Source organism: Callorhinus ursinus, unplaced genomic scaffold (assembly GCF_003265705.2).
Source record: "Callorhinus ursinus isolate GAN/ISIS: 27379988/994484 unplaced genomic scaffold, GSC_fseal_2.0 scaffold59, whole genome shotgun sequence".
Lineage (NCBI taxonomy): Eukaryota > Metazoa > Chordata > Mammalia > Carnivora > Otariidae > Callorhinus > Callorhinus ursinus.
The window spans coordinates 3,641,892-3,665,295 of NW_027397121.1; the positions used below are offsets into that span (position 1 = coordinate 3,641,892).

Consider the following 23,404-nt stretch of genomic DNA (forward strand, 5'->3'; position numbering starts at 1 on the left):
TATCAGAAACCACTGTAAACCAGCAAACAAGATGGGAAGACTGAAATCCTAAGTCATAAAAGGAAGCTGGAATGAGTGGAACAAATCAGGGAAGGTTTTCAGGAAAAGAGAAGCTGGGGAAGAGGGAAAGACACGCAGTTTTTGTCAGGGGGGTGGGGGTGGGGCGGGGAAGCCATTGCTCTGGTGAAGCACAAAATCCCTGATAAAAAGCCAGGAATGAGATTTCTTAGTTGTGCAGTATCTGGCGGAGTCCTAAAAAAGCTTTACAACTTAGCTGGTGCTACAGAGCCCACTTAGCAGAAGACTTCGCTGTGAGGTGCTAGGCTATCTTTATGAAACTTAATTCCAACGTCTCTTGCTGGGTCTCGGTTTCTTTATCAGCAAAAAGCAGGGCTCCCCGAGTTGCCTTTTAGTTCTAGAGTCTGGGATCCCAAGCCAGGGCTGAGGAATGACTGCGAGGCTCCTGCTCCTCAAAGACACCCTGCTTTAGGAAGAGCCATGTCTCCCCTCCCTGCCTCCCCTCCCTGCCCAAACAGGTCCCAGGTTGCTGTAGAAAAGGCCTGCCAGAGTATCAGTCAGACCTGAGGACTGCGCATCAAGCCCAGGAGTCCTGAGTGACATCACCACGTCAAGGACAAGGTCAGACTACAGCTTGACGCTAAAAGCAATGGAGAGCCACAGGAGGCTTCTGAGCAAGAGAGGGACGTGACCAGGACAGTGCTTTAGAACGATGCAGTTGTGCAACAGAAGGTTTGGAAGAGGAAAGAATCTGGAGGAGGTAAGTCTTTCTAGAAAGAAGCTGCAGAAATCCAGGCATGGCTGGACCAGAGCTGTGGCTAGGGAAATGGAGCAGAAAGGGTGAATTTGAAAAGAAAAAAGGGGGGGGGTGGTTAAGGGAGAGGAAAAAAAGAAAAAAAAAAGGTGAATGTGAAGGGAGACTTGGTAGAACTTGGTGACAGAATGCAAAGGAGAAAGAAGAACTTGAGGTGCCAGCAGAGCTCTCCCCTCCCCTTCCTGCCAAGATGCCAAAGGACGTGGTACAGCCAATGGCACAGAATTGGAGAGGCTCGTGGCAAGGCAGGGGGCTGAGGAGAGGCCCCACCAGCACCACTGGCTTGTGTCAGAATCATACGTGCTTTATACCAGAGAATTCCTCTTCCTCCCACCTACCATCAATCCGGCTGACAAGCTCTTCCAGCGCCTTGACCTTCTTCTGGATCCCTGGTTGTGCAAAGGTGTAGTTATCCTGCAAATGACAGAGAGCCCAGGATGAACAGACTCCAAAGCTGTGCTACTGCTCTCAAGTTCACTGAAACACACTGAAAAGCACAGGCGGTTCTGGGGCGCCTGGATGGCTCAGTGGTTAAGTGTCTGCCTTCGGCTTGGGTCATGATCCCAGGGACCTGGGATTGAGCCCCACATCGGGCTCCCTGCTCGGCGGGAACCCTGCTTCTCCCTCTCCCACTCCCCCTGCTTGTGTTCCCTCTCTCGCTATGTCTCTCTCTGCCAAATAAATAAATGAAATCTTAAAAAAAAAAAGCACAGGCGGTTTTTCCAAAGCTGCTACCAGCGTTCTGAGGAACAAAGGAATAAATAGAACAGCAGAGTGTGGAGAGAGCCTGACAGAGCCTTGCAATGTAGGGGCACACCACCTGGCTCGGGGTGTCTAGTGGAAAGGAGCGGCACACTCTGAGGACAAAGCCAGGGGAACACAGAGACTTCCTTAGACTCCCGGTGATGCTGGACCACTGCCTTTGGGGGAAAGCTATAAAGTTAACAAAAGAGGTGAAGATGGATGGACCGAAACGAGGAAGAGGCATGCTGGGTGGGGGACCCTGCATGATGCAGAAGGGCAGGAAGGGCCTCAAAGGCCTGCGGGGAGCCCCTCGACCCAGGCCACCCACAAGGGCAGATCCGGCTCACCTGGATCCCATCTAGCAGCTTGCTCATGCACCAAAAGCTGTCGGCTTCAATGCTTCGAAGCATGTCCTGAGACAAATTGGTCACATCAAAGTTCTCCACATCCTCTTCTGTAAAACAAAAGGAGAAGAAAGTCCAGAGGTCTTCTCTAAAAAATGGAGAAAGACAGAGTCTAGGATCTTCAACAGGGTCCTTAAGGCCAGGGGAGAGCCCAGCTAACCTGATCCCCAGGAACAAGGGCCTGCCCTCCTCCTCCCCTGGTCAGGTGGGCAAGCGTGTCCCAGGAAAGTGCTTGAGGACCTCATTACAACACGGAACAGGCCATTTCTCACGCCAATTCCCCTGGGTCCAACATACCTTTCTCTTCTGCATTTGTTCATTCAGTTTTAGAAAAAGGTATTTCAGGCCTCATGCTCAATGAGCTTTACCCAGACCCTCGGAGATGGTCTGAAAAAATTCTTTGATTTCAGAAATTCAGTAAGCTGTCTGGCACACTCACACTTGTATGTAGTGAGAAAGCTGGGGCCAAATGGCCCCCATGGTTCATTTTAAAGACCAAATCTCCATATTCTGACAAGGCAGACCCACGGTCTTACCACTCAGAAATGAAGATGAGCGCGTGGGGCAGATGGGCAAAAGCTGTGGGGGCTTCTGGGATTTAGAAGTTGGTACAATTCTTGGATTCCTAAGCAGGGTTCCATAAAACATCAAAATGATAGGATACTCCAAAAGAAGGGGGTTCCATAGACGAATATGGTTGAGAAATGGTGCCTCACATACCTCATCATGGAGATTCACAAAGATCACAGCATACAGAAGGACGTGAGGAGTTATAACAAATTCTTCATTAAGTAAATCTGTTTAACCCTATTTATACAGCACTTTCCAGGCTTCTTTAGCCACCGGACCTCTTTTAAAGAGGATCATCTATTAGATTCTCATGGAAACCCCACACTAAGTAACAGTAGTGAGAGGTAGTCTATCTGGTCGGAGATCCAAGTGGGGACAACATCAAGAGTCTTCTAGAACCCTGAAGAAGAAAAAGGCCATGGGAGGTTTCCTTCCTGCCACAGAAGTGGAAGTACTAAGAAAGGCTCTCCTTGCCCAACACGATGGGCTGCCTCAACCCACAGGCCCGTGTGCTAGGCTGAGGCCACACGAGGAAATGTTCAGGCTTGAGTTCTGTGACAAAGGCGGCTTTTCTCTTTAGACCCAGAGCCCTATTTTGAAAACAGGACGTTCACTGCAGTCCCTGGTGCTGCAGAGACACAGGTACCTGACAAAACATATTCAGAATCCAGCCCTTTCATTTATGAGAATTATTACTAAGACCTACGAGTGACCCCCGTTGGGGCAATGTGTAACAATTCTTGGATTTTCATCCTGTATAAACTGCATTTTTAAATGGACATCAAGGGCTAATAAAAAACCTTTTTGGGGAGGGTGCGGTGCTTTGTCGGAAAAACTATAATGCTAGAAACAACCTAAAAGTCTGACTCGAAGTACGGCCACAGTTAATCCATGTCAAGTGCTAACAATGGTACCTGGCACACAGTAGGTACAATACAGTTTCTTTCAGATGAAGTTTATTAAGAATTTGTAATGACACAGGAAAGTCACAGTTTTAAGGGAAAAGAGCAAGATACAAAATTATTTATGGTATACTCTCAGCTACTGTACATACAATATTTATGAGTGCTTATATAAGCACAGAGAAAAGACAAAATATATCACAAGGTTTACAGTGTTTTTTTATTTTTATTTTTTTAAAGATTTTATTCATTTATTTGACAGAGAGAGACACAGCGAGAGAGGGAACACAAACAGGGGGAGAGGGAGAGGGAGAAGCAGGCTCCCCGCAGAGCAGGGAGCCCAATGTGGGGCTCGATCCCAGGACCCCAGGATCATGACCCAAGCCAAAGGCAGACGTTTAATGACTGAGCCACCCAGGCGCCCTGGTTTACAGTGTTTATTCCAGTAGGGATAAAAGATTTTTATTTTCTTCAAGCTTTACTAGACTTTTCAAAATTTCTACAATAAGCATAATTTTTATAGTCAGGAAAAAAAGGCACATTATTTTAGGAAAAAAGGGGCTACAATTGACTATAGTTGCCTTTTATCATTAAAAAGGAATAAGGATTTCGTAAACTAACACTAAGCTTGCAGAAACTAAGACTTCAGATAACATATAAAGGTCCACTTGGGAAATCACATAAAAAAAAAAAAGTCCAAGAAATATCATCTTCCCCTCCACCACCCCCCCAACTGTAACACTTACTCTGTAATATATACATACTGTGAATTTAGTTAAATACTACTGAGCTCTAAGTCCCAGTTCAGAATCTTCCTTTTTCTCTTGGCTTCCGTATTACATTTCCGAGATGCTTCCGTGGTGCACCACATGCACCTCCACCACGTTACATATCCGCACCACCCCTCCCTGGGGACGGATTTCCAGTCACCTCCCAACTCCCACCACCACCACAGACAACCTGACCCACAGGTTCCGCCAGCCCACTCTCCAGGGCTGGGCCAGCCGTATGCGAGGACAGTGCCATTCCCTTGAGTGACCACAGCTGCTCCAACCTGTCCTAGGCAGCAGCCCCCTCTTGCTGAGAGAAGAGGCTTATAGGAAAACTGTGAAACCCATGAGAAAGGCTCCAGACAAAAACCACTCCCGCTACTCCCACACACATTTCCCAAATGAACACCCAGAACTCCCTAAGAATTTGAGGAGTCTTCCCCAACTTGGGCACTCTACAATTCCAGAACACTGCAGTGGAAATGTAACTGGCAAGGGCGACAAGGGAGAAGGAGTCTGGGTCCCCAAGAACAATGGGGATTGGCCCTGGCAGCCTGTGGGTTTTTTGTCAGACAGACAGCATGGGACTGAGAGTAGAGACTCTGGTGCCAGACTCAGATCCTGGCTCTGTCACTCACTAGGTATGTGGCTTTGGGCAAATGACCTCACTTGGGTGCCTCAAAGCCTCCTTGGTTAAGGTGGTGATACCCTACCAGTAAGTTAATACAGGAAAGGTGCGAACAACCCTGCCTGGCACAAAATTAGCATTATGTAAATGTTAGCTAGTGCCATTGTCATTAAATGAGGAACAAATAACCTTCTATCTCTTCTTAAGCCTCTGTTTTTTTGGATCTCTTATTTGCAGCCAAATTTAACCTAATCCCAACATGTACCTTAAAAATAAGTCAATTTTCGAAGCTTTCCATTTCCACCATTCGGTCTAAAGGAGGAAAATCTAACAACATGAGATCTTAAGTCGGTAAGATGCCACTCTCAGTAACTGTACCAATTCCAAACCTTGAGCTGTCCAGGGAGCAAAGGGACCAACAGACAAGATGCTGAGCCCTCCTTGGGGGCTCTTGTCTCCCCATGTGCTGCCCTGATGCCCGGCCTGCCCATTAGCCCTTTGCTTTCACAGACAGCGAGTTCAGCAGCCTTTCAGGGAGTGGGAGGAGAGTTTAGTTCTAGTGTTCTGCCTGCTGGGAGGATAAAATTCACACATTCAGTCAAAAACTGTGAGCTGAGTGCACCAGCAAAAAGCAGCAGAGAAAGGGAGGCCCAAATGCTCTCTGAAGAGCTTCATTCAGCATAAACAGTCTGTTCAGAAGGATCATTAAACATTCCACTTGAGAAAATTCAACATATAATTGAAGCTGGAATGGGAAACCATGCCAGCAATGCAGTCTCAAATGAGGGCAGCGTCTTCGGTTGTCATTATGGAGCATACAACAGACAGGACTCAGACTGGAGGCAATGAGATTTTAAGGATATTTTACGGCTATTTTAAAAGGCAAAGCATCCAAAAAGAGGAAGCCCAAAAGCTCTTTATAAGAATCAAATTGCCGACTCTGGGCTTGACGAGAACATGCCCATTTATTAGCAGATAAAATGTACTTGAGCGGTGACTCCAGTCAAGTGTTTATTTTTCTGAGAACTCCAAGTCCTGGGCCTGAAATCAGCCTTGTAAATGCCTCAAATACTCCCCTACAGCTCTGGGAAGAACTGGTTCTGCTTAAACTGACAAGAGTAACTTGTCTCTTTGCTGCTCTAGGCACTTCCCAGGAACCATCTGTGATTGCACGGCAACTTCTAGATTTTGTGATCTGTTGGGTCAGAATGATTCAGCCCGACTGGCAGACAGGAGAAGGTTCGAAGCATCAGAATGCAGACAGCCTTTCTATTTCCCAAAGCCTCGGGTTTACCTGATTTCTGTTTTTATTTTTTTAAGACCAGACGCATAAGAATACCTTACGTAATGTTTTCTGAACACAAAAGTAAACTGACAAAAAGAAAAAAATAAAATTGGGGTCATACATCTAAATGTAATCATTCTTAAGTGCTATATAAACGTATTATTGGGGGCGCTGGGGTGGCTCAGTCAGTTGGATGTCTGCCTTTGGCTCAGGTCATGATCTCAGTGTCCTGGGATCCAGCCTGGTCTTGGGCTCCCTGCTCAGTGGGGAGTCTGCTTCTCCCTCTACCTCTGCCCCTCCCCACAGCTTAGGATTTCTCTCTCTCTCGCTATCTCTCTCAAATAAATAAATACTATTGGGCACTATTCATCTGGCATTTTCAGGTAAGCATATGATGGCAGTAGCTGAGACAAGGATGTCACCACAAAACCTAGCATGGAGAGGGTGGAGGGGCCCCCGGCTAATCCCTGGAAGGTCAAACGACCTGACAGAGAAAGAAGAGTAAGGAGAGCTGGTCTTGTCCAGGGAGAAGGTCAGAGGAAAGACTTCTTCTGAGGCTCCTACAGAGCAGAGATGCGCAGGGAGGCGGTTCTGTTTCATGAGGACCGCGTTACGGTTCGTGAGAGGGGAGGCATGCTGTCTCAAAGATGCAGAGAAGCAGCTGACCAGGGAGCCCCTCCCGACACTGTGCTTGTCAGTCAGTGAGGTGACTAAAAGGTAAGGATTAACTCAGAACGATACATGATCTCTGGCTGTACCCTACTCAGCGTGGAGTAGCCTGAGTATACGCGCGTCATGATACCCCAGTTAATTTTAAAAACAGCATACTGCCACATGTTCTCTATTTTCCTCAGGTTCCTGTATTACTTTTACTTAGCAAACATTTGTGACTGCTGGTTAACTCAGCCTCTTGGCACAGGCTCTAGGACCCCAGATCGTATAAACACAGACCATACAAGTATTCAGGTGACAGGGGCCAAAGAAGGGCCCAGTCCAGCACACTTACTCTTCTAGGACCTGCCCAGAGACCACTCACAGGGACAGGCAGCATGTCACCAAGACACCGTGATGTGAATAGGCTCTGGGGAGTCCAGGGCCCCCAATGTCAGCTGCTCAGAGGCTTTTCATCTAGGCTCAAACATCTTGCATATGTTAGCTATCACAATTTCTCCTCGGTTACAATTTCTCACTTATTCTGGGTCAGATGCCAGAGAGACAGAGCCAGCAGGCAGGCACGCACGTGCCACTCAGCTCACTGCCAGGGAGAGGGCAGGCGAGGTCTGAAAGTCCCAGAGATGATAAGCCACAATTTGCCCTTGGAGAACTTCCCTCCTCTGAGACAGGAAATCCAGCCCTGGACATCCCACCACACGCATACACTGCTCTCAAGCGTCAGCTCAAAGTGGTTCAGCTCAGCCTTCTGGCGGGGCTGTCTCCACAGAGATGTGTGTTGCTGTGAAGAGCCTCCCATAGTCCTCAACTGCCTGGCACATACAAGGCTACTTACTTCATCTACGAAGACAGGGCCAGGAGGCATCTTAAGGAAAGCATCTAAATAAGGTGGGCGCTAAAAATTTCAGCATCAACCACACTCCCCAACTCCCTCTAAACCAAGAGCATTAAGATAGAAAATGGAATACTGTTACTACATGATTTAATTTATAGAAAGTTTAGAAACAGGCAAAACTGATCGGGGTGTTAGAAGTCAGTGAAGTAGTTACCTCTGAGGGGTAGGGACTAGAAGGGAACACCGGGATTTCGGCAGTGCTGGAAATGTTCCATGACTTGATACAGGTGCTGGCTAGTTAGAGGAAATGTATTGAGCTGTGCATGTATGAGATATGTGCTTTTTAAAAAGTATATTATTCTTCAATATAAAGTTTATGCTTTAAAAGCAAACAAGAGGGGCACCTGGGTGGCTCAGTTGGTTAAGCATCTGCCTTCGGCTCAGGTCATGTTCCCAGGGGCCTGGGATCGAGCCCCGCATCGGGCTCCCTGCTCAGCGGGGAGCCTGCTTCTCCCTCTCCCTCTGCAGCTCCCACTGCTTGTGCTCTCCTGCTCTCTCTCTGCCAAATAAATAAATAAAATCTTTAAAAACAAACAAACAAAAAAAGCAAACAAGGAATGTCCTTTTAAGCCCATAATGAAAACCCGCCGTTACTACAGAAGTCTGTCCGGTTTCATCTTTGGCCTCCACACGTCACGAGACAGGGAGGAAGAGGATGGACAGGGTGGGTATCACACGCAGAGAGTCGGAGATGAGGCGGAGAAGGAAGCCTCCCGGGAACTGAGAGCACGGGCTGGGGTTTAACCCCCAACAGCCCAGGACCAGGACCTGGCGGCAGAGTCCATGGTGCCTGAGTATGTGGGGGTTCTTACCAACAACCCCTTTTCTCTGAAAATCTGCGTGCCAAATATCAAAAAAGTAACTGCCCAGCTCGCCCCGCACCTCCTTCAGGACTTAGCGCCAATGTCCTCTCCTCAGTGTGACCCTGGCTCACTGCCCTGTTTGAAGCCTGTTCCCGTCACCACTCTTGCCAACAGGGCATCATCCCCACTTCAGTTTTCTCCACAGCACTCGTCACAATCCCGCAAAAAATACCTGCTTTTCTATTCATTGTCCGTGTCTGCTCATCAGAAGTTAGGCTCCGTGAAGGGATTTCTTTTTATGTATAATTTACATACAGTAGACTACACATAAGTGCACAGTCCCTTTTTTTTTTTTTTTGAAAGCGAGAGATCATGTGTGCAAGTGGGGTGGCGGGGAGTGGCAGAGGGAGAGAGAGAATCTCAAGCAGACTCCATGCTCAGCACAGGGCCTGACATGAGGCCCAGTCTCACAACCCTGAGATCACGACCTGAGAGGAAATCCATAGGCGGACACTTAACTGACTGAGCACCCAGGTGCCCCCATTGTGACCCATGTATACAACTGTGTAAAAGATACCTCAGTCCAAAAAGAGAACATTTCCAGCACCCCAGAAATTTCCTCATGCCTCTTCCCAATCTCCAACCAGAGTCAACCACTGCCTTGATTTCTATGGCCATGGATTATTTTTGAACTCCATTTAAATGGAATCACACAATGTGTACTTTTTTGGTATCTGACTTCTTTTGTTCAACATAGTGATTTTGGGATGGTTTCTTCCACGATGTTGTGTTTATCGATAGGTTTTTTTTTTTTTTTTTGCTTAGTACGCATCTATTGAATTTTCCTGTATCAGGTTATTTAGGCTGGTTCCAATTTTTGTCTATAAGAATAAAGTTGCTATAAATATTTATACAGTCTTTTGGAAACTGTAAGCTTTCATTTTCCTTGAATAAATACCTGGAAGTAAAAGTCAGTGATTTTTGTCTACTTGATTTACTTATGGTTCATATCCCCAGTGCCCAGTATAGACGCTCAATGAATACGTGCTGTCCATCCCTTAGAAGAGAGAAAACTTCTGGCTAACTCAGCACAGCATCAAAATATTGTAATTCACTGCCCTCTGGTGGCCAAGTGTAGCAAAGCCATACTAATCCCCAAATGTCTTGGACAAAGTTGTAGTGACATTTTCATTCTGTCATTCATCTAGACACGTATGAAAGGCCTATTTTGGACATCAAAATGAAAGCAATGGGAATATAAGATATTTAAAATAGTCTCTGGTCTCAAAGAATCCTATAATCTGGTGGCAGAGAGCAAGAAGACAACACAAACGATAACCGGTATGGTAAAGTGCTACAAAAGAAATGTACAGGGTCATGGAAAGAGCACTATTGGGGTGACGTGGGCAAGGGGAGAGTGAGGGGCAGGATTCCTTCTGTAAAGGATGCATGAGGATTAGCCCAGGGGAGAAGGAGGAGATGGTGCAGGACAGGCTTTAGATGACAAATGTCAATTTGGGAGGGCTGAGTTGAAGGGGTGAGGAGGGAGCAGATCCCACAGGGCCTTGCACGAGCTAGATAACCCGGCCACTTGAACCTGTACGTGATGGGATGTTACTGAAGGGCTTTAAGCAGAGGAGCTACACGGGCCGGTCTGTGTCTGAACGGTGTGTAAGGTAGATTTGAAAGGATAAAACCAGAGAAGGAAAAACATGCTTGGCCATTTCAGCAATCCAGGCCTGACCCAGGGCAGTCACAGGAGAATGGAGAGGGAGGCAGATTCAAGAAACATTGAGAAAATCATCAGAGCTTTGTAACTCACTGGATATAGAAGGCTGAGACTCATGCCCAATTCTTAGCATTTCTGACTTCGGAGTCAGGAAACGCTGCCAACTGAGACAAAAGCGTGGCCGGGTGTGGGGAGAAAAGGAGTCAGTGAAACATGGAGGCTGCGGGTAGCAAAAATTGCAAGCTGTCCACAAATAACTGTTTCCCTTTACTTCTTGCTGAAGGGACCCCTAAAGGGTACCGGCCACCCGGGCTTCCAGCCTCACTTGCGGCTAGCTATGGCCATATGACCAAGTGCAGATAGAAGAGATTCAAACCCAAGCACTGCATATGACTTTGGGAAGTGTGCTGAAATGGAAGGAGTATGCCTTTCTTCCTTTCTTCCTCCATACTGGATGGAATACAGACATGATGGCTAGAGCACAAATAACTGTCTTGGATCACAAGAAGGAAACCAGAGGCTGAATAAAAATGGTAGAACAGCAAGAAAGAGGAGCCTGGGTCCCTGATATCTTAGGGCAGCATACAAGCCCTGGACTACTGACCTCTTGACTTTTCATGTGAGAGAAATAAGCTTTTCTATCTTCCTTAAGATACTATTATTTGGGGTCCCAGTCACATGGTTGTAGCCATGCTAGCCCTAACCTGATCATCTATAACATATCCTAGGGGAAATGTCACGTGGGGAACTGGACTCCTAAGTCAGAGACCTGGGAAAGACTTCCCCTCTGGCAGTTCCATGGCTATGATGCTTCTGAAAACTTCACGCTTCAAGTAAAACTTGAAATGAAAATCCTACTATATGGCTTCCTGCAGAAGAGAAGAGGGAGAGTGATTTAATACTGTTTCTTTTTGTACTAAGAGAAACCAGCAGACACCAATCTGTTTTTGAAAACAAGATCATGAACTCTGCTCTTCTGAAGGATTTCTTCATATGTATCCCTTAAATAGTTGCCACTAAGCAATTTATTTTGATGATGACCACACTATCAGTTATACTGGACCTTAATATGTTCATAACTAGATCAATAATATCATCTGAGCCCAAAAGTTCTCGTAGATGAGAGTCTGGAGGTCATCTGCAGTCCTGGGGGTCACAGGCCGGAGACTGTCTCCTTTAGCACCATCACCCTGGGCCCAGACACAGCTGCCTTAGCCACAGGTGACCCACCTCCACATGAGCAGCTGGCTTCAGCAGATAAAGAAGCTGCCTGGGGGCCAGGCTAGAGACAACTTCTCTGTCAGCTCAGAGGGAGTCACTTTTACAACAAATGACACACCATGAAGTAAGATCAGGTGCTAATTTATAGAAGTGACAGCGGTGGGACAGAAGAGATCGGGGAGGAGATACAGGAGAAGCTCTGATAGAGCAGATCCTCCACACTGGAGTTCAGCGAGATGGGGCGGTGGGGGAAGGCGACCTGGTGGAACCTGCCCGGGATGACAAGGGCAACAGTCTGGCTTATCCCACAGGCAAAGGATACCTGATGCCTCCTGCAGTAGGGAGTGTCACAGCAGCTCCTTATTAGGATATGACACCAACAGAGAAGGGGAGAAAAGCAGCATTACTACCCACACAAGAGAATTCTTCTTCTCCTTTTATTTTAATGTAAGCTCTATACCCAACGTGGGGCTTGAACTCACGACCCTGAGATCAAGAGTCACACACTCTACTGACTGAGCCAGCCGGGTGTCCCAAGAATTTTTCTTGAAGGCCACAAACAATGTTGTATCTCTGTTCAAGAAAGATCTTGAGGCTGGGGAGGAGTCTGAATGCCTTATTTCTTTAAAGCTTAATTTATATCCCTCAAGTGATGAGTACATAAATAAAATGTGGTAAAGCCATGCAATGGAATATTTGACCATAAAAAGGAAGTATACTACAACATGGATGAATCTCAAAAATGTGGTAAGTGAAAGAAGCCAGGCACAAAAGACCACATACTGTCAGATTCCACTTATATGAAATGTCCAGACAAGGCAAACCCATAGAGACAAAGTAGATTAGCAACTGCTTAGGAATAGAGGGGACACGAAGCTGGGCTAAGGAATACAGGGTTTCCTTTGGGGGTGATGAAAACGTCCTAAATTGGTTGTGGTGATGGTTACACAACTCTATATACTACAAACTACTGAACTGTACATTGTAATGGGTGAATTATATGGTATACGAATTACATCTCAATAAAGATGCTACAATAAAAAAAAAGCTCACAAAACTTAACTTATAAATTTACTGTAACTCCGATAAAAATTCTAAAAGGCTCCTACTTCCTGAATTTGGCAAGTTGATTCTAAAGTTCATGTGGTGGGAAGAAGAAATGAACAGACATTTCATACAGATGGCCAAGAGACACATGAAAAAGACAACATTACGCACCATCAGGGAAATGCAAATCCAAACCACAATGAGATAACACCTCACACCTGTCAGAATGGCTAAAATCAACACAAGAAACAACAGGTGTTGGTGAGGATGTGGGGAGAGAGGAACACTCTTGCACTGCTGGTGGGAATGCAAACTGGTGCAGCCATTCTGGAAAACAGTATGGAGGTTCCTCAAAAAATTAAAAATAGAACTCCTCTGTGATCCAGGAATAACACCACTGGATATTTACCCAAAGAATACAAAAACAAATTAAAAAAGCATACATGCACCCCTATGTTAATAGCAGCATTACTTACAACAGCCAAGATATGGAAGCAGCCCAAGTGTCCACTGACAGATGAATGGATGAAGATGATACACACAATGGAATATTATTCAGCCATAAGAAAGAACGAAATCTTGCCATTTGCAATGACGTGGATGGAGCTAGAGGGTATTATGCTAAGCAAAATAAGTCAGAGAAAGACTAATACCATATGATTTTACTCATATGTGGAATTTAAGAAACAAACGAAACAAACGAGCAAAGGGAAAAAAAAGAGAGAAAGGGGGGCAAACCAAGAAACAGACTCTTAACTATAGAGAACAAACTGATGGTGACCAGAGGGGAAGGGGTGGGGGATGGATGAAACAGGTGATGGGGACTGAACAGGGCATTTGTGATGAGCACCAGATGATGTGTGGAAGTGTTGAATCACTATATTGTGCACCTGAAACTAATATTACACTGTATGTTAACTGGAATTTAAAATAAAATTTAAAAAAAGAAAAAGGTAGAAACATAAAAATAAAGTTCATATGGAAGCAGAGCCACGACAATTTTTTAAAAAGGATAAGGAAAGGGCCCTGGAATAATGATAAAAACACACTATAAAGCTCAAAACCCCAAGCTGTGTGCTGCTTGCATAGAAATGGAGATAAATGGAAGAGAATAAGGAAGTAGAGCTATGTAAATAAAGGAATTAGTATTATATTACGAAAAGGGATGTCACAGCAGTGAAGAAAGGATGGTTATTTATAAATGGTGCTGAAATAATGAACCACTTGGTTGCACAGGAACTTTAATTTCAACCCTCACCATATGGGAAAGTAAATTAATAATGAAATTTAAAAAGCTAAATGTAAACACAAACCCACAAGAGAAGAAAACAAGGGAGAGTATTTTCATAATATTGGAGTGGGGAAGGAAAGACTTCCTAGGCACGACACTGAATCCCAAAACCATGAAGGAGGAGCGGTCTCCTTCGGGTCCTCAGCGCGGTTTGCGAGCACCTCCACCAGAGGGCAGGGCCCGCGCCTGTCGGCTCAGCCTCTCTATCCCCGGGCACATAACAGGAGCTCATGAACACCTGCCGAATGGGCAGATTTGACTACGTAAAAATTAGGAAGTTCTACATAAGGAGACACAACAAAGTTAAAAGACAAGTGATGGTCTTGGAGAAAAACAATACTAGGTTGAGCCATATAAAATTCCCATTTTGGGGGGGAGGAGTAAAAATGGCTGAATATTAGCAATTTCATGTGGTGAGACCTAGTATTTTTTAAAACATACCAGATAAAGGATGAATCTATCTAATTTACAAAAGTCCTTACAAAACTACAAGACCAGCAATCCAACAGGAAAAAATGGTGAAGAATTTGAACAAGCAGATCACAAAGACAGAAATGCTAATATGTACCCCTCACTCCAGAGCAAGTGGAGCAAAAACTGAAACACAGACGATGGTTAATTTACCAGGCTGCGGAAACAGGATTAGACTGACATATCTAGTTTTGCTAAGGATTCGAAGAAAAGCGCACCCACACATTAGTGGGACCGTGATTTAGTAGTACCTGTTTGGCATGCTCTTAGGACTACCAATCTCACTTCTGGGACTCTCTTTCAGAGAAATATGTATTTTTAAAAATATTTTATTTATTTATTTGAGAGAGAGAGAGCACAAGCAGGGGGAGCAGCAGGCAGAGGAAGAAGCAGGCGCCCGTTTTGATTTTTTAAATGAGCATGTTCTTTACCGCAATTTTTTTTTTTTTTTAAAGGCAAGGTGCAGTAAGAAAGGTACTGCCCTCTTTGGGGCACAGAATGGAGTAGAGGGAGCCATTAGAAGTCCAAGAACAGGAATCTAAGTTGAAACACCACCAAATCATATAAAGAGGACAGGTATTAAGGTCAAAAGACCTGGCTCTGAGTCTGGAAAGCTCATTAAATCTTTGAACCTTGAATTTCTCACCTGTAAACTGAGTTGATACACCTGCCTTAAAGAAATACTGGGGCCTCCTGAATGAAATACAGTATGTCAAAGTGCTTTGCAAAATGGTAAGGTGCTTTAAGAATCAGGGTGTTATCACCGGTTGGCATGGCAAAGCCCCAGGTTGAAAACCAGAAAAACAAGGTGCTAAAGCTACAGACTCCTAAGGGGAAAAGAGAGGGATGGGAACTGATGGAATAAGAGAGATTTAAGAGACATGCCAACCAATTAGAACATGTGGACCCAATCTGCACCCTGATTCAAACAAACTATTAAACATATTTATGAGAATCAGAAAAATGTGGATGCTGATTGTGTATTAGATTATACTAAGAAGCTATTGTAACTTTTTAGCTGTAATAGGGCATTTATGGCTGTGGGTTTCTTTAATCACTGTCTTCTAGAGGTACATATAGAAATATTTATGAATGAACGATATGATATCTGATATTGCTTCCAAATAATTCACAAAGAGTAAAGGGTGGAAAATGGCCACAGGCAGGGATGGAACAAGACTGGCTGGTGAAGGTGGGTGAGAAGTAAGATTTGTGGCATGCTATTTTTCTACTTTTACAAATATTTGAAACTTAACCTAATTAAAGTTTTTATAAAAAAATGAATGGACCCCACCTTCCTCAGTTTAGAAGGAGGTACCAAGACCCTTCTGAAGTCTGTTGCAGAAGTAAAACTGGGTAGAGCCTCGCCAAGACTGGCCCCAAGGAAGGGCGGAGAAGCCCACCCTTTATTGCATAAACATTGCCGGTGAGCAGGTGGTGCTGACAAATATCAACATCAGAACCCAGTCACATCTATCAAAGAAAGGCACAGTGCTTGGTGGGACCCACAGCGTTGTGCCTACAGAAAGAAAAGGAAAATCTGGTACAAAATATAAGTGGCAGCTAACAGGATAATTAAACATCCAATTAGAACTGCAGCTGCTGCGGATTATTTTGAACTGGCTTAATACTGTTACCAAGATTTCACGCCAGCATTTCCACTCCAAATGTTGATTAGTGAATGGCTTAATACCTTTCTAGGCTCATCCTTTAATACTATTTCAGAAAAGTGCTATTGCAAAAAACTACCCCCAAATCCCAACAGATCAGCTGCACTGCTCTTAATAAAGTTAAACACAGAGAATTAAGCTGCCTCCAAAAGCTGACCTATTAATGTGAAGGGAAAATGAAAAGTCCTCTAGCAAAAGCTTTATTTATATGCTTTTGGTAGCTACATTTTAACTTATCTTTCTTGTGCTTAGGATTCCCTGGTCGAGTGAGCAAAGGTGACCTTACTCCCAGTTCTGCCCTGGTTGCTGCCACTAAGGGGGGACTAGGGATGGTATCATTCAGTTGCCTTACTTTTCAGAGACTGCCTCATTCATAAAAGACCAAAACACCATCCACTGAGGCCCATCAGAAAACAAAGAGTGAGATGAAATCAAGTGAGACATTTTTACGCCCTTACCTTCCAAGGGGTTCTACTCTGGTCTGCTTCTCATTACCCTCCTCCCCTCCTGCACTGGCTTCCTCCAAAACCCACAATAACCCACTGCCTCCAGAGCCTAAAGAAAAGGGTTCTAGTCCTCACTCTGCCACCAATAAGGACACAGGGCATCTCACGACCCATCGGTGAAATGAGGGGATCACACGGATGGTGTTCTGGGACCCCCTCCAACGTTCTTATGTCCCCATGAGCTCCCCCTTAACTGGCTGAGAGAACCAACATGACAGATGGGTTTTCCTGTGAATCTCTAAGCACAAGAGGTTGAGGAAACCAAAAGGAGAAGGGGAGGATCCTTAACCCCTTTTAAGACTGCCTAATTCAGGCCTGGCCAGAGGAGGAGGCTGGAGCTGTAAGAAAACTTAACTGCCGCCATGATATCTACTTCTATCCAAAGTGACAAACACCTAATGGGGCAAGAGGCAAAGGAGGAAGGGAGAAATCAAGGTCCTGGAACTCTCCTCAGCCCCTTCCGTTACCTCCAACGTGAGCTCGATTCTGGTGCCCCCAGCTTTCCTCCTCTACACGGCCACATCCTGCTGCTAAGATACAGCATGTGAACTCAAGTGTGAAGGCCTCATGTACAATCTAAAATTCCAGCTTTCATGGAGGATGGCCTGTGTTTGAGACAAGTCCAAAACAATCCCAAAATGACCTCAAATAAAGCTTTGAGCCATCTGTGTATGGCAGAACATAAAGGTATCCATTTGGTCCTTCTGTGACAAAGCAGGTCGTTTCCAGGTGAGACCTGTGGCCATCTCAAGAGAGAAACTAATTCCAGACTGCTACTGCTGTCAAAACAGGGTTTGCTGTGTATTCGAAGGCCACAATCTCTTTAGCAAGACATGCCTACTGGCTGCACTCTTGGGAAAAACAAACACACCGCAGATAAGAAACAGCAATAGTTTGTTCAACTTGGGACTCATGCTTCTTACCCACATATTCTGAGAGGAAGACGACAAAGAACGGGGTGACCAGGTCATTAATTCCCTGGACATACCCACTGGCAGGGTGTCGGATGGCCCAGATAAATAGAATTCTTTCGAAGATCTAGGAAAACGAGAAAGAAGATGTGACTGTTAAATCATAGGGATACGCTCCCTCCCTGCACTTACCCACCTCACAACATACCTCAGGGATGCGGCTGAACTTTTATTAAATTATAAAACTACTGTGGGACAAAGGAAGTATATAAAAATGCAGAAAGTTTCTAAGAAGCTGGTTGTTTTTAAGCAGGGGTGGACAGTTCTTGCCCTCTGTTTCTCTTTGCAGTAGGCGGTCACTGTGATCTAAAAGTGGGAAAAGGGCAGGGGAGTGACACAAATGGCTGAGGAGAAGGTCTGCTATGGTTGGCACTGACAAGGCCACCACACTCTCATCTGTAGATAACTGGCTCTCCATCTCCAGAAGCAAGATGGTAGAACCCCTCAGTTCTGATACCTTTTCTAAATCTTTTTTATCATCACAGGAGGTGGAGAGGAAACACCCTCTCCACCACGCTCTCCTTTCTCCCCACGGAGACAGAAAGAAACGTAGACTTAGATGTACTTCTAGCCCCGCCTGACTGGGAGCCAGTGACAGACTGTCAATGCAGGAAGTCACTTCGCGTATCAGGATGCAACCCGGACATTCGCTGGGGATAGGAAGTCAAATAAACCTAATCCTACAGCTGGGAACTTGAGAACAGAGAAATCAGCCTGGACCTCCATGGGAAAGCTGCTGGGGTTCAGTATATTAGCCACAAGAGGCCAGAGACCTCCAGTGGGGAGAAAGAAAAGATTTTTGGGGTCCCTCTGCCTTCATTAGGCCCTCTCAGTCCTCCCCCCGCCTCCCGCCCCATCTTCTCTGATGCTGCTTATCTCCTGGCTTCATCCTGGTGACCGCAACTCCCCAGTTCAACAAATTCTTTACACTGGCTTTGACTGGGCTGCCTCATGTCTCTGTGAGCCACACCAGAGGAATGGCAGAGCTGATGGTGACCGCGTACAGGGGCACGGGAGATGAGTGGGGCCCCACAGCGCATGGGTTTTCTGGGGGAAGACTGCAGAGGCCTTCTCAGAGGTCAGGTGCAAGGGAGAACCCCACCCCCCACCCCCAGGGAAAACAATAGCAAGGAAATGCATGTATGGTTTTGGAGTTGGTGAGCTAGTGCAGGAGAGAAGTAGAGAATCCAGAGACATAATAAAGGATGTTTCCCAGCCCCCATGCTGCGTCTGCCTTCCAGCTGGCAGAGGGAGCTGAGAAACATGCCCACTGTCCACACTCCTGCCCTTACAGGCAATGAGAACAAAGCCCTGCCTGGAAGCGAGATGGCCTCTCTGCCTCCACCAGACTTGCCCACTTGCTCTATGAGGCCGAGGGAAGGGTGTGGCAACCTCACCTGTGTTAGGCCCAATATGCTAATGGAGGCCCTTTTAAATTCTGTCCTCCCTCCCTTGAAACAGAAGCTCAAGCTAGACTACCATGCTCAGGAAGATCTCAAGTAGCCCCTGCCCGGTGGCCTATGTCTGTCTGGGCATCTCTGTTAGTTCTGAAGGACTCACCAGGGCTTCTGCTCCACACTATCAGCTCCTTGTGAATACACAAATCCCAACTGACTGGTTTTAACAATGGCCAAGTGCCTGGAAGCTAGCAGTTCATGGTCAGGAGACTTGGGAGAATCCCTCTCCGGTAAGGATGGGACAATGCAGATGCACAAACACTGTACAAGTGAAGATGCTGAAGACATGGAAATTGAAGAGCACCAGGCCTGGTTACCAGGGGAGACCAGGGAATCTTCCTGACAGAGAAACAGCCTGAGATAATCTTGCCTTGTAGAGAGGAGTGAAGAGGATAATCCCTAAAGGTTTTTCTTGTACCTCTTGTACTTGTGCGGGTAATTCTGACTTATGATAGTCAATTCTCAAGTATCTTTCAGATATGCAAAGCAAGTCTTTCAATATTCAGTGTTAGTTCCCTGCTCCTTGGTTGGCATTTTAAGGATTAAGTAATACTCTTTGACCATAGCCTGCTAGATGTAAAGATGATTCAAGAAAAAATGGAAAGAATATACTTTGAGTTTCCTTCTTTGTATTCATGTTCCACTACTAGGAAAAGCATTTTCAACAAACTACTTCCCTGTCTCAAAGTTTACAGTCAGCACGCAGAGGTGAAAGGGAAGTTGCTGAACATCTCCGAGTTAAAGTGAGGGATAAGCAGGGCTGAGCTGAGGAAACAATGAGAGACACAAATGGATCCTCAGTGGATTTTTAGCTTCTCTGAGCTGAATCTTAGAGGTAAAATAATGGTGTCACCCTCAAAATTGTCTTTATGTTATTGGTAAGTCATGAGGGGTCCCACCAATAAAATTATGAATATAATCTAAATTCAAATAGAAATTATCTTGAGCCATGTTATCACCATCCCTCTCTATATGAGGATAACTGAAAATGGAGTTCAGAAAGCACTTACACCCAGTGTCCTCGCTACTGTGAAGCTGCTAAGGAAATCCCTAATCTCAAGACGGTTATAATTACTGCTTGGGTCAAAAAATAATAGTCCCACTGAAACCTTCCATGTGCTTCACTAGCCTGTTAGGTCTCCAGATATCACTACTAATTCAACCTCTGGGCGTATACCCAAAAGGATTTAAACCAGGGACTCAAACAGGTATGTGCAGACCCATGTTCACAGCAGTGTTATTCACAATACCCCAAAGGGGGAAGCAACCCAACTGCAGATGGATGGACGAATGGATTAACAATATGTGTTATACACACACAAGGAATATTACTCAGTTTTAAAAGGAAGGAAATTCTGACACATGCTACAGCATAGATGAACTCTGAAGATATTATGCCAAGTGAAATAAGCCAGTAACACAAGGACAAACATTATATGATCCTACTTATTTGAAGTACCCGAAATACTCAAATTCACAGAGTCAGAAAGTAAGATGGTGGTTGCTGGGGAATGAAAGATTATTGTTTAATAGATGCAGAGTTTCAGGTTGGGAAGATGGAAAGAAGTCCTCATGACGGGTGGTGGTGATGGCTGTCCAAGTGTGAATGTACTTAATGGCATTGAAACTGTACACTTGAAAACAGTTAAAATGGTACCTTTCATGTTATGTATACTTACTGCAATAAAACCAAACACCGCCCCAGCGTGATAAAGAAGAGCAAACACAGGACTAGGAATTCTAAGGTGTGAGTTCTAGTCTTCATTCTGTTCCCAGGTAACTGTAAGACTCCGGGTAAGTCCCTTAACTTCTCAAAGCGCTACCTGGCCCTTAGGTTTGTTAAGAAGAGCAGATGAGAAAGCCCAAGAATGTGCTCTGCAGGGACCACAGCTCCATATCTGAACATGAGGCACTACCACGATCGGCTGTCAACCTGCCCACGGTTGGAGGGAGGGCTAGGGCACGGCCATGCGGAACAGGTGCTGTGGGGGTTACCGGCGGGGGGGGGGGGGGGGGGGGTGGGGGGGGGTAGGGAGAAGGGCCCAGAATGTTAAGTACTTCCCTCACCTCCTGTACAAGTGGCTGCTGGAACAACGGAATGAGCGGATTTGTCCTTGGAATGTCAATGTGAATCTGAAAAAGAGAAGTCAGGTCTAAAAACACAAATGCCAGTTTGTTCTTTTGAGAAGTTTTTTCTTAGGAACTGGGAGTAAGAGTGAGAGCACATTTTATATTTAGAAAGAACTGACAGACACACCAAAAAAGTCTAGTGAAACCCACCTGTCCATCTGGAATACATTTCCATGAGAGCGAGAGCTTACTGAAAGTGAGGAAACCTCCCCAAATAAACCACTCACATCGACTAGCAATAGGCTTCACAACCTAAGAGGATCAACCGCTTTCTCCTCTTGCTCTGGAATCTGTTTCACTCTGGGCTGGCACTTACTCAACAGGTATGATCAAAATGGGTACCCCTCCTTCAGAATCTTCCTCCTCAGCAGTCACCAAGGACTGGAAGGGCTCTGATGGCTGAACTCATGTGCCAGGATGGGGAGCCCAAGGGAGCTGGCACTGGAAGTCCTCACTTCTGTTACTAAAGAGATCACTACAGTTGGTTTCAGCTTCAGGATGTCTCAGCACCCAGTCTAACCACCCCAAAGACTGTGTCAGTGGCAGCAGAGGCTACTTCAGTTCCCGAGGCTTGCTGAGGTCAACCCCCTCCCCTTCTTCTTCCTCCCCTCCTCTTTCAGCAGGCTGCAGGGACCGCTGTGAGGATGACGGGACACTCCCTGCCGAGCCTGCTGGTAACCACTGTGCCTGCAGACAGACAGACGGACAGGGGCCCTGAGAAGGCGCTACGGCTGCCAGAAGGACACACTAATGTCACACAGTCCAGAGGGACTGCACCACTCCTGGGCGAGCTCATCTTTCACTTTGTGCCCCATGACCCTTACTACTTGCAGTCTGGGGACCAGTAGCACTGGCACCATCTGAGAGTTTGTTTGAAGTGAAGGTCTCACCCTAGACCCACTGAATCAGAATCTGCGTTTTATCATAATCCTTAGGTGGGCTTTTATCAAGGTGATTTGTATGCACATTAAAGTCTGAGAAGCACTGCCAGTGATTAATGCCCCAAAAAAAAAAAAATCTATTTAAAATGGCTAAAATCAGAGCTATTCATTAGAAAGAGGGGAAGCAGTTCTAGGAATAAATTTAATTCCTAACCAGCACACGAGAGCCCGAAAGACTTGGAAATCCTGCACCATGACAGTACTCCCAGGAGACAAACCATTATGACTAGTAACCACAAAGGGTGACGACTGTACCTGTCGGTAGGTATCCTGGTGATGTTCCTCATTTCGAGAGTCATAATACTGCTCAATAAAGCCAAAATATTCCTCCCGCTTCCGCTGCAGGGTCAACTTCCTCCTCTCAGTGTTTGCTGGGAGATAGCCCTACAAACAGGACTGCTGGTCAGATGGGGACACACGTTGGTTGGATGAATCCTTAATTTTTTATTTTAGCCTGAGGAGTGGCTTGTAAACTGTGGAAGGAATGGAAGGACAACTGCCAAAAGGACAAGAGTCATCCCTTCTTGGGTCGGGGCCACCCAGTGCTTGCCCTCTCCTCCTTCAACGAGCCCCACACGTGGGCAGATGAAGCAAGGCCCGCTTTCCCAGGGTTATTTACACCCGTGGCCCCACACCGCATGGGGCGCGCATTCAGCGGGCCTGCACTCCAGAGCTCCGGGAGTTGGCTTGGCAGAACAATGCATGTAGGTCAACGGGAGGGAATGGGACCCAAGTTGAGGCCTCTGAGGGCTGCATGTGTGCAAGGTAATACGTCCAAGAATCCCAGCAATATGGCCACCTCGATGACGCATCTCAGCGGCGGGCTGTGTACGTCCGGGCCCAGTCACATAATCTTTTCCGCGGTAACAGTCAGAATTCCCAGCTTAGGAAGCTGAATGTAATCTGGGACATAGCAGCGACAATGCACAGACACAGAACTCCTGGCAGGGGCCTGCTGCCTGGCCAAACTCCAGGCCAACTTCCCTCCTCGCCCCTGCTCTAGATCCCACTCTCCATTCTTGCATCTCCTGCTCCCCTTCCGTTCTCACCAAATCTACTCTTCACTGCACCTGCCCTTCCTGGAAGTGGCCCAGGCACTGATAACACGGTTGTGGGACTGGGGGGCGGGGAGCATTCAGGAGACCAGGCCCTTCCTCTCACAAACATTTATGTACTACATCCCACGGCCAGTGCCTGGAGAGCGGGGACTGTGCTTTATTCATGGCCACCTATCTGTGCCCAGCAAACAGCGGGCCCTTAATCATTCCTGACTAGATGGATGAATGAATGTGACGGCTCAGGAAATCCTAGTGTCCCTATCCCAGGGGCTGGCCCAGTGCTCTGTCCTTTGGGAAAGTAGGACCAGTGCAGGCTTCTGAGGGAGGCCCATTTCTCAGCCCTTCACGGCCGCAGAGTGGCTCTCCCCCACTCTGGTTATTCCTACTGGAAGAGGAGGCAAGTCCAG

At 46.1% G+C, this 23,404-nt stretch overlaps 1 protein-coding gene across 2 annotated transcripts in view; it reads right to left on the bottom strand.

The window, feature by feature from the left end:
* TBC1D22B (TBC1 domain family member 22B) overlaps positions 1-23,404 on the bottom strand; it is a 72,220-nt gene that overhangs the window by 20,274 nt on the left and 28,542 nt on the right. For both annotated transcript variants that reach the window (XM_025862385.2, XM_025862384.2), the window contains 5 exons: positions 22,195-22,323; positions 20,936-21,001; positions 17,364-17,478; positions 1,924-2,030; positions 1,171-1,246 (listed from right to left, as the gene is read on the bottom strand). In XM_025862385.2, the coding sequence (XP_025718170.1) occupies positions 1,171-1,246; positions 1,924-2,030; positions 17,364-17,478; positions 20,936-21,001; positions 22,195-22,323 (493 nt within the window). The remainder of the gene's footprint in view (positions 1-1,170; positions 1,247-1,923; positions 2,031-17,363; positions 17,479-20,935; positions 21,002-22,194; positions 22,324-23,404) is intronic.